The following is a 12,086-nucleotide window of genomic DNA, read 5'->3' as shown; positions in this document are numbered from 1 at the left end:
TTGGAATCATGTCGCCTTTATTGGGGGAGAAACATATTTTCAATACCTGACGTGGAACTCAGCCTGGCTCTTGAGCAGGGGCTGAAACCTAAAACTTGAACTCAGTCTTTATGCATTTCCCACGGTTAAAGTAATATATGCTCATAATTTCCACTTTCGGTTGAGATTAAATGGACCCAGACGGAGTTCATATAATTCAAATCATTCTTGGTTTTAAGTTTTGTTCGCTTAAGTGGAACTTGATAGTCGTTTACGGTTCCCAAGTGCAGAAAAAATGTTCAGCGGAGCATCACGTACTGTCTACTTTTTCATAGAACAAAATAACGCTAGAGTTAAATGACGGCGTGCAAGATTTGAAGTTCTTCTGCACTCGTTTAAATGGGAAAAATAAAGCATAGGCATTTTGTACCTATCTTGACACATTAACTTCCCCCACAATGATTAATCCAGACACAGATCAGTTGGTACCAGCCGTGCCATAAAAGCAAGTGAACTACTGCAATGGTACTTTAAGGATAACTTACACATGAATAACCTTCAGCGCGGAGAAACTGCTAATAATCAGTATGCGCTCTCTTGCTATCTCTTTAACTTCCCAGCGAGGAGATGATGTAATGAATACAGTGAAGTTTTGCATACTTTAGATGAGAATTAAACAAGCAGTTAAGCATGAATTGAAAATGTATATTGGTTGTAAGCAAAATCTGCTGCCTGATCAAGGTACAGGTAATAGGTTGGCAACATTTGAATCTGGCCTCACTATTTGAGGTGTTTGTGGCAGATGATAAGAATAACTGACAGGTGAATTTTATTAATATCTGTGGTGCTATCTGCTGCACTTTGTTCAAGGATGTCTTCCATTCAGGTTCTCTGGGCTCTGAAGTGACTGATGAGGTGAATGTGATAGATATATTTGTACTTAATTGAAAGTATAAAGTTGCTTTCTACTTATCTGCATAAATACCTGTTGTGTCTTACAGAACTACTAAATGGAAAAATGGTGGAACTGCTGAAAATGCCATGTATAATCACCATCCAGGTTGATGTGGTTCTAGCCATTCTTACTATTCTGGGAATTGGAAGCAGACTGTGGGGACTGCAGTATCCTAGAGCTGTTGTGTAAGTAGATATTGCTTGCTTTAAAAATAATATTTTTAAGCAAGTTATTCCCATCTTCATGTCCTCTTTGTCTGTGTTGCTCCATTGTCGATGGTCATGTAAGGATAAAACTGTTTTGCAGACATCCCACCCTGCAAAAACTCATTTCAGGGAGGTAGCACCATCAATTTGCGGGAGAGTCCCAGAACTTCCAGGAGAGGTGGGATGTCTGCAATAGAGTAGTTCCTTAGCAGCTAGCCAGCTAGTTTAAATAACATTAGCTATGCTAATGAACGAATGACACCTGTTAATCTCACCTCAACGTGTCTTTTACAGACAGAAAAGTCACTGTTGCAAATAGTGCAGCGAGCAACACTGTCATTATTTTTGACCCCTATCAGGTAGGGGTACACTTTAGTGTACAGGTGTCCCCCGCTTTTCGAATGTTCACTTTACGAAACCTCAATGTTACGAAAGACCTACTTTAGTACCCTGTTTTCGCTTTCAGAAGGTGTTTTCACTGTTACGAAAAAAAATTCAGCATGCGATAAAAAAATCAGTGCGCGAAAAAAGGCAGCGCGCCCCGAGCAGCCGCTCTCCCCCGGATTCGGAACTGCATTGCTTTAACACGTGCTTGTGAGCAGCCATTTGCAAGATGAGTTCTATGGTATCGGAAAAGCCTGAAAGAGCTCGTAAGGGTGTTACACTTATGGTAAAACTATACATAATTAAGCATTTTGATCGTGGTGAACGAAGTAAGGACAACGTGAGTTTGGCTTGTGGAAGCTGACGAACATGATGTTGAAGAGGTTTTGGCATCCTAACACCAAGAACTGACAGATGAAGAGCTGATGCAGTTGGAAGAAAAAAGGATAACAATCGAAACCGAATGAGTAATGATAAAGTACAACTTTAATTTTGAAAGGGTACGTCGGGTTAGGGGATACATTTGCAGGATGGTTTGAGTCCTTATTAAAGAACTGTGTGATAGAAAAATGCGCCAGGCTCAGCAGTGAAGCAAGCCTTCCACATCAGCCACAGCAGACGACGAACCTTGACCTTCGACATCGAGGCGAGCAGTCATAGGAGAAGATGAGCTGCCTGCTGTAATGGAAATAAGGCGACAAGGTGACACCCCAGTGTCCCACCACCCCAACAACCAGGCCACGGACAGATACCGATTCGCGGAGAATGCAGCAGTAGCCGGGAGGCACACAGCACATCTTTAAGAAAAAAGCTGAAATAAACATGCTAATTAATTAGGTGCTGCCGACACGTAATTGCTGGCCCAGATCAGAGACGACGCAATCGGAAATCGGCAATGATCTGGGCCGACAATTACAGGCGGCACCTAATTAATTAGCATGTTTGTTTCGGCTTTTTTCTTAAAGATGTGCCGTGTACCTCCTGGCTACAGCTGGACCCCTGCATTCTTCGCGGCAATGTATCGCTCAGCGGCCTAGAGGGTGGGGGGCCACTGCACCAGCCAACCTGCGACGACTCAGTCTAACACACCATCATCAGTGTGCTTGGCGCTGTTTTCTCAATTCCAGTAAGTGATACTACACTGTACATACATCATTTCTACCTTATTATCGGCTGTGTATTTTTACGTGTTATTTGGTATGATTTGGCAGCTTCATAGTTTAAAGGTTACTGGAGAGCACTTGTGCGTGTTTTTGCCAACAGCACTTGCGTGAGATTTTCTGCTGAGAGCACTTGCGCGAGATTTTCTGCTGACGGCACTTGCGTGCGATTTTCGCTACAGAGAACAGTTCAGTAATGATTGTGGAAAAGTATTTCTACTTTATATAGGCTGTGTATTTATCATATTCCTGCTTTTACTATGTGTTACTGTTATTTTAGGTTTTAAGTGTTGTTTGGCATGATTTGGTAGGTTATTTTTGTGTCTGCGAACGCTCACAAAATTTTCCCATATAAATAAATGGTAATTGCTTCTTCGCTTTACGACATTTCGGCTTACGAACCGTTTCATAGGAACGCTTCACCTTCGGATGGCGGGGGAAACCTGTAGTCTGGGGTGACGTACGTTTTATATTTTCTTTTTTTTTGGAACACACTGCCACGGCGCGCGCCCCCTCCCCCTCCCCCTCCCCCTCTTGCTTCCTCTCTCGTGCCCTCTCTTGCTTTCTCTCGCGCCCTCTCTTGCTTTCTCTCTCGTTTGCTTCCTCTCTCGTGCTCTCTCTTGCTTTCTCTCTTGCGCTCTCACTTGCTTTCTCTCGCTCGCTCTCAAAAAAATTGATTTCTGTGATATTGTATATAATTTGCGGGCATCAGGGAGCCGCTATTCATATGCGGGAGACTCCCAGAACTTCCGGGAGAGGTGGGATGTCTGGTTTTGTATGACTTTGATCCCAGAACAACTAATGTCAAAAGCATAGGTTTACATTTTACAATTGAGTTTAACCTTTTTTTTACGTGGTCTGTACATACCAGCTGTGTGGTGAAAAAGGCACAACAGCGCCTCTTTCACCTCAGACAGTTGAGGAAGTTTGGTATGGGCCCCCAAATCCTAAGAACTTCCTACAGGGGCACAATTGAGAGCATCCTGACTGGCTGCATCACAGCCTGGTATGGGAACTGCACCTCCCTTAATCACAGGATTCTGCAGAGAGTGGTGCGGACAGCCCAGCGCATCTGTAGTTGTGAATTTCCCATAATTCAGTACATTTACAAGGACAGGTATGTAAAAAAGGGCCTGTAGGATCATTAGGGGACCCAAGCCATCCCAACCACAATCTATTCCAGCTGCTACCATCCGGGAAGTGGCACTGCAGCATAAAAGCCAGGACCAACAGGCTCTGGGACAGCTTCTTCCACCAGGCCATCAGACTGATGAACTTGCGCTGATTTGAGTGTACTCTATATTACATTGACTGTTCTATTTATTATAAATTATATGATTGCACATTGCACATTTAGGTGGAGATCTAATGTAAAGATTTTTACTCCTCATGTATGTGAAGGCTGTAAGAAATAAAGTCAACTCAATTCAACATTGTTGGTTTAAAAGCTGTAGTTCAGGACAAGTATTTTTAGGTAGCGCAGTTACTGAGAATGACATTTAATTAGGTTGATGATTTTACAGAATGGAGCAGGTTATTGACAACGATGATTTCCATCAATGAGATGAGATTGGAGGTGTAGGTTGTAGAGGTGCCCTGACCTTTAAAAAAGCTGCACAAAGTCAGGTTACTGACAGCCTACTTTTCAAGAAAGATCCGTTTTTTGTGCACCATGCCTCGATTAAAACAACTTTGAGGACCTTTGGAGAAGAATTGTAGAGATATCTGAAGCTGGAAAAGGCTACAAAAGCATTTCTGAACACCTGAGTGTTCATCAGTCCATAGTAAGAAAAATTGTCTTCAAATGGTGGAAATTGAGTACTGTTGCTACTGTCCCTGGCAGTGGGTGTCCTGCAAAGATCACACCAAGGGCACAGCATGCGATGCTGAAGGAGATGAAAAAGAACCCAAGGGTAACAACAAAAGACCTGCAGAAACCTCTAGAACTTGCTAGAGTCTCTGTTCATGTGTCCACTATAAGAAAAACACCAAACAAGAATGGTATTTATAGAAGGACAGCACAGAGGAAACCACTGCCCTCTTTAAAAAAAAAAAAAAAATTGTCGCACATCTCAAGTTTGCAAAAGACCACCTGGATGTTCCACAACACTTCTGGGACAACGTTCTGTGGACAGGCGAGACAAAAATTGAACTTTGTGGTAGAAATGCACATTGCTGTGTTTGGAGGAAAAAGGCACTGCACACCACCAGTACCAAACCTTATCCCAACTGTGACACATGGTGGAAGGAGCGTCATGGTTTGGGGCTGATTTGCTTCCTCAGGGCCTGGACAGCCTGCAATTGTTGAGGGAACAATGAATTCAAAATTGTATCAAGACATTTTACAGGAGAATGTCAGGGTAGTGGTCCATAACCTGAAGTTTAATAGAGGTTGGATGATGCAACAAGACAATGATTTGAAACACAAGAGTAAATCAGCAACAGAATGGTGTAAAAAAAAAAAGAAAATTTGTGTTTTGGAATGGCCAGACCTTAACCCAATTGAGATGCTGTGGCATGACCTGAATATGGCTGTTTATGCAAGGTATCCCAGAAATACTGATGAACTAAAACAGTTTTTTATGGATAATGGTCTAAAATTCCTTCTCACCGTCGTGCAAGTCTGATCAGCAGCTACAGGAAACATTTGGTGAAGGTTATTGCTGCTAAAGGAAGTTCTTCCAGTTATTAAATACAAGGGTTCACTTACTTTTTCCCACCTGGACTGTGAATGGTGTTTAATAAAGACATGAAAAGTACCACACATAAAAGTTGCTGGTGAACGCAGCAGGCCAGGCAGCATCTCTAGGAAGAGGTGCAGTCGATGTTTCAGGACGAGACCCTTCGTCAGGACTAACTGAAGGAAGAGTGAGTAAGGGATTTGAAAGTTGGAGGGGGAGGGGGAGATCCAAAATGATAGGAGAAGACAGGAGGGGGAGGGATGGAGCCAAGAGCTGGACAGGTGATCGGCAAAAGGGATACGAGAGGATCATGGGACAGGAGGTTCGGGAAGAAAGACGGGGGGGGGGGACCCAGAGGATGGGCAAGGGGTATAGTCAGAGGGACGGAGGGAGAAAAAGGAGAGTGAGAGAAAGATTGTGTGTATAAAAATAAGTAACAGATGGGGTATGAGGGGGAGGTGGAGCATTAACGGAAGTTAGAGAAGTCGATGTTCATGCCATCAGGTTGGAGGCTACCCAGACGGAATATAAGGTGTTGTTCCTCCAACCTGAGTGTGGCTTCATCTTTACAGTAGAGGAGGCCGTGGATAGACATGTCAGAATGGGAATGGGATGTGGAATTAAAATGTGTGGCCACTGGGAGATCCTGCTTTCTCTGGCGGACAGAGCGTAGGTTGTTCAGCAAAGCTGTCTCCCAGTCTGCGTCGGGTCTCGCCAATATATAAAAGGCCACATCAGGAGCACCGGACACAGTATATCACCCCAGCCGACTCACAGGTGAAGTGTTGCCTCACCTGGAAGGACTGTTTGGGGCCCTGAATGGTGGTAAGGGAGGAAGTGTAAGGGCATGTGTAGCACTTGTTCCGCTTACACGGATAAGTGCCAGGAGGGAGATCAGTGGGGAGGGATGGGGGGGACGAATGGACAAGGGAGTCGCGTAGGGAGCGATCCCTGCGGAATGCAGGGGGGGGGGAGGGAAAGATGTGCTTAGTGGTGGGATCCCGTTGGAGGTGGCGGAAGTTCCGGAGAATAATATGTTGGACCCGGAGGCTGGTGGGGTGGTAGGTGAGGACCAGGGGAACCCTATTCCTAGTGGGGTGGCGGGAGGATGGAGTGAGAGCAGATATACGTGAAATGGGGGAGATGCGTTTAAGAGCAGAGTTGATAGTGGAGGAAGGGAAGCCCCTTTCTTTGAAAAAGGAAGACATCTCCCTCGTCCTAGAATGAAAAGCCTCATCCTGAGAGCAGATGCGGCAGAGACGGAGGAATTGCGAGAAGGGGATGGCGTTTTTGCAAGAGACAGGGTGAGAAGAGGAATAGTTCAGATAGCTGTGAGAGTCAGTAGGCTTATAGTAGACATCAGTGGATAAACTGTCTCCAGAGACAGAGCCAGAAAGATCTAGAAAGGGGAAGGAGGTGTCGGAAATGGACCAGGTAAACTTGAGGGCAGGGTGAAAGTTGGAGGCAAAGTTAATAAAGTCAACGAGCTCTGCATGCATGCAGGAAGCAGCGCCAATGCAGTCGTCGATGTAGCGAAGGAAATTGGGGGACAGATACCAGACTAGGCACGGAACATAGATTGTTCCACAAAGCCAACAAAAAGGCAGGCATAGCTAGGACCCATATGGGTGCCCATAGCTACACCTTTAGTTTGGAGGAAGTGGGAGAAGCCAAAGGAGAAATTATTAAGAGTAAGGACTAATTCCGCTAGACGGAGCAGAGTGGTGGTAGAGGGGAACTGATTAGGTCTGGAATCCAAAAAGAAGCATAGAGCTTTGAGACCTTCCTGATGGGGGATGGAAGTATATAGGGACTGGACATCCATGGTGAAAATTAAGCAGTGGGGGCCAGGGAACTTAAAATCATCGAAAAGTTTAAGAGTGTGAGAAGTGTCATGAACATAGGTAGGAAGGGATTGAACAAGGGGGGATAAAACCGTGTCGAGGTATGCAGAAATGAGTTCGGTGGGGCAGGAGAAAGCTGAGACAATAGGTCGGCCAGGACAAGCAGGTTTGTGGATCTTGGGTAGGAGGTAGAAACGGGAAGTGCGAAGTGTGTGAACTATAAGGTTGGTAGCAGTGGATGTGAGATCCCCTGAGCGGATAAAGTCGGTGATGGTGTGGGAGACAATGGCCTGGTGCTCCTTAGTGGGGTCACGATCGAGGGGTAAATAAGAGGAGGTATCCGCGAGTTGTCGCTGTGCGTCGGCAAGGTAGAGGTCAGTACGCCAGACTGCAACAGCAACCCCCTTATCGGCAGGTTTAATAATAAGGTTAGGATTAGTGCGGAGGGAGTGGAGAGCAGAGCGTTCCGAAAAGTACAATTGTTTGTGTGTTAATTAGTTTAGTTTAGGCAGATTGTGTTTGTCAATTATTGTGACTTAGATGAACATCAGACTGCAGAAAACCAGGTAATTGCAAAGGGTTCACAAAATTTATTTTTGCAACTGTAGAATGATTGTCGTTATCCTCTTTTGTTCAAGGGCCTGATGGTTGAGGGGTAATGATTGTTCTTGAACCTGGTGGTGCGAGTCCTAAGGCACTTGTACCTTCTACCTGGTGGCAACAGCAAGAAAAGAGCATGGCCTGGGTGGTGAGGATTTTGGATGCTGCTTTCTGACAACAGTCATAGGTGTAAAATAAGTAGGAAAGCACACATCTCTGTGGTGCACATGCACTGATGGAGATTGTGGAGGAGATGTTTTTGCCAATCTGATCTGACTGGAGTCTGCAAGTGAGGAAGTGGACAATGAGATGGACAAACAACCAGTCTGCAAAAAGACAACATACTGTGCAAATAAAAACAACACACACACAAAATAATAATAAATAAGCAAAGAATATCAAGAACATGACATGTGTCGTTGAAAGTAAATCCATAGGTTATGAAAACATTTCAGTGTTGGGGTGTGAAATTGAGTGAAGTTATCCCCTCTGGTTAAAGAGCCTAATGGTTGAGGGTAATAACTATTCCTGAAACTGGTGGTGTGGGTCTTGAGGCTCCTGTACCACCTCCCTGATGGCAGCTGCAAGAAGAGAGCATGACCTGATTGGTGGGAATCCTTTACAATGAATGCTGCTTTCCTGTAACACTGCTTCTTGTAGTTGTGCTCAGTGATGGGAAAGGCCTTACCCATGATGGAATGGGCTGTATCAATGTATTTTTGTAGGCTTTGCCATTCAAGGATATTTGGTGTTTCCATTCCAAGCCATGATACAGTCAGCTACTTTACTCTCCATTGCACACCTATAGGAGTTTGTCAAAGTTTTCGATGACATGCAGGAACTTTACAAACTTTTAAGAAAGTAGAGGCACTGCCATGCTTTCTTTGTAATGACACTGCATGCTGGGCTCTGCACAAATCCTCTGAAATGATAACACCGAGGAATTTAAAGCTGCTGACCATCTCCAACTCTGATCCCTCTATGAGGTATTTGTTGTGGCACACTCAGCTAGATTTTCAATCTCCCTCCTATATGTTGATTCATCACCACCTTCAATGCTGCCAATGACAGTGGTGTCATCGGCAAACTTAAATATGGCATTAGAGCTGTGCTTAGCCTCCAGTCACAGATATAAAGTCAGTAGAGCATCCTTGTAGTACACTTGCACTGATGGTGATTGTAGAGGAGATGTTGTTGCCAATCAGAGCTCACTGGGGTTTGCAGGTGAGGAAATTGAGGATCCAGTTGCACAAGGATATATTGAGGTCCAGATTTTGGAGCTTATTGATTCATTTTCGGGGGTGGGGGGGGTGATAGTATTGAATGCAGAGCTGCAGTCAATGAAGAGCATCCTGATATATGCATCTTCACTCTCCAGATGTTCCAGTGTTGAGCAAAGAGCCAAAGAAATGGCATCTGCTGTTGACCTGTTGTGACGGTAGGCTAGCGGGAGTGGATTCAAGTCACTCCTTAGGCAGGGGTTGAGGTGTTTCATCACCAACCTCTGAAAGCACTTCATCACAGTGGATGCGAGTGTTACTGGGTGATAAGTTCACATTTGGGCACTGGTATAATTGAAGTCTGCTTGAAGCAGATGGGTACCACGGACTGCCAAAGTGAGTAAAAATATCAGTGGTCACTCTAGCCAGTTGATCAGCACAGGTCTTCAGTACTCAGCCAGGTACCCCTTCTGGACTAGATGCTTTTCAGGGGTTCACCCTCCTGAAGGATGCTCTCACGTCAGCCTCAGAATGAAATCACAGGTTCTCAGGGGCTGTGGGAGTTTGTGAAGGTTCCTCCATGTTTTGTCAGTTAAAGCGAGCGTAAAAGGCATTGACCTCATCTGGGATTCGGGGATTATTACTGCAAAGAGTCTAGCATAATTATAATTGAAATAATGTTAATGGAAGCTACTAGTCCTTTTATTAATTTTAATTTAACTTTTTTTGGGGAAGAAAAGATCTCTGAATTAACCACTTAGATCATTTGTGTAAAATATTGTTGACTATAATGAATGTACTCCAGAATAAAACCTTTCACTAAATTCTGCTATATCATTAAAACAAAAATTGAACCTCAACAGTGTTCAATCAGATCACTAGTTGAGAAAGCTTCCTCTTTAAGTAAAAAAAAAACACGCTACAGACAAATTCTAACCAGATTTGCAAAGCGAAATGTGATGCATCAGGAATTCAGTTCAAGATGACTTGAGCTTGTTGGCTTTCCAATGGGGGTGTCTTTTATTGTACCTCTATCCTTGGCTGCCCATGTTTATTTTTATCCTTTCTGTTTTAGTCCTCCTACTGTTTAAGATCCCCAGACTCTAATAGTGACCTTGTCTACATATTAACTGTTTGTTAAAAAGTTCCTGTCTGTGTCTGCTATTTGCTTTCTTCGGTTGAATGACATATTAGATTAGATTAGATTATGAGGACACGCAGTCCTCTTTTATTGTCATTTAGTAATGCATGCATTAAAAAATGATACAATGTTTCTCCAGTAGATATCACAGAAACACAAGACAGACCAAGACTAAAAAACTGACAAAAACCACATAATTATAACATATATTTACAACAGTGCAAAACAATACAGTAATTTGATAAAGAACAGACCATGGGCATGGTAAAAAAAAAAGTCTCAAAGTCTCGAAAGTCCCATCATCTCACGCAGACGGTAGAAGTAGGAAGAAAACTCTCCCTGCCATGAACCTCCAGCGCCGCAAACTTGCTGATGCTGCACCCTGAAAGCACCTGACCACAGCTGACTCTGAGTCCGTCCGAAAACTTCGAGCCTCCGACACCGAGCACCATCTTTGCCAAGCGCTTCGACCCCAGCCCCGGCCGCCAGCAACAGGCAAGGCCGAGGATTTGGGGCCTTCCCCTCTGGAGATTCTCAATTGTACAGTAGCAGCAGCAGTGAAGCGGGCATTTCAGAAGTTTCTCCAGATGTTCCTCTGTGCTTCTCACACCTGTCTCCATCAAATCAGGATTGTGCACAGCATCCCACTTGACGGATACCGATATCATTCACCGGAGAGGCCGCGCACGCTGTGTTGCGCTGCCATCTTCTCCTCCCCACTCTTTTGCAATGTAAATGTTGAACACTTTAATTCCATTTCCCATTCCAACATGTCTGTCCATGGCCTCTTGTCCCACTCTCAGGGTGGTGGAACACCTTATATTCCAAGTTCTCAATGCTCGTAAACAAGTATGAGACCAATTGCAACATACACAAATGCAGGAGGAGCTCAGCATGTCAGGCAGCAACTATGGAAATGAATAAACAGTCAACATTTCGGAATGAATCCCTTCTTCAGGACTGGTAAGGAAAAGGGAAAATGCCAAAATAAAAAGATATGAGGAGGGAGAGAAGGATAGCTAGAAGGTGATAGGTGGAGCCAGGTGGGTAGGAAAGGTAAAGGGTTGGAGAGGAAGGAATCTACTGGGAGAGGAGAGTGGGCCATAGAGAAAGGGAAGGAGTGATAGGCAGCTGAGAAGAGGTAAGAGGCCAGAATGGGGAATAGAAGAAGAGGGGAGGGAAAACTTTTTACCGCAGGAAGTAGTTGATGTGCATGCCTTCAGGTTGGAGGCTACCTGGATGGGATATAAAGTGCTGCTCCACCACCTTGAGAGTGGCCTCAAGAAGAGGCCACGGACTGGCATGTCAGAATGGGAATCAGAATTAAAATGTTTGGCCACCAGGATGTTCTGCTTTTGGTGGATGGAACAAAGGTGGTCGACGAAGTGCTCCCCCAATTTATGACAGGTCTCATCAATGTAGAGGAGGCCACATTAGGAGCACCAGACAGGTGAAATGTTGCCTTACCTGGAAGGACAGTTTGGGACCATGAATGGAGGTGAGGGAAAAGGTGGATGGGCAGGTGGGGTGGGGGGGGGGGGAGCTTTGTGGAGAATGATGTGATGGATGTGTTGGCTCATGGAGTGGTAGGTAAGGACAATAGAAGCTCTTATCACTGTCAAGATGACGGGAAGATGGGTGAGCATGGATGTCCGGGAAATGGGGGAGATGTGGGTAAGGGCAGCATCAATGGTCAAGGAAGGGAAACCCCGTTCTTTGAAGAAAGAGGACATCTCTGAACAGATACGGCAGAGATGAGGGAACTGAAAAAAGGGAATAACATTTTACAGGAGGCAGGGTGGGAAGAGGTATAGTCAAGATAACTATGGGAATCACTAAGTTTACAAAAGATGTTGGTCAACAATTTGTTTCCAGAAATGGAGATAGAGGAGATCAAGCAAGGGAAGGGAGGTGTT

At 44.7% G+C, this 12,086-nt stretch overlaps 1 protein-coding gene across 2 annotated transcripts in view; it reads left to right on the top strand.

Moving 5' to 3' along the window:
- The window catches only part of pomt1 (protein-O-mannosyltransferase 1), a 62,802-nt gene that overhangs the window by 372 nt on the left and 50,344 nt on the right, over nt 1-12,086 (top strand). For both annotated transcript variants that reach the window (XM_072240316.1, XM_072240315.1), the window contains exon 2: nt 981-1,119. In XM_072240316.1, coding sequence (XP_072096417.1) covers nt 998-1,119 — 122 coding nt within the window. In that variant the 5' untranslated portion in view covers nt 981-997. The remainder of the gene's footprint in view (nt 1-980; nt 1,120-12,086) is intronic.

The sequence above is a fragment of the Mobula birostris genome, chromosome 22 (assembly GCF_030028105.1).
Source record: "Mobula birostris isolate sMobBir1 chromosome 22, sMobBir1.hap1, whole genome shotgun sequence".
In the NCBI taxonomy this organism is placed as follows: domain Eukaryota; kingdom Metazoa; phylum Chordata; class Chondrichthyes; order Myliobatiformes; family Myliobatidae; genus Mobula; species Mobula birostris.
The sequence above is the reverse complement of the archived record's forward strand: the minus strand, read 5'-3'. Positions and strand labels throughout refer to the sequence as shown.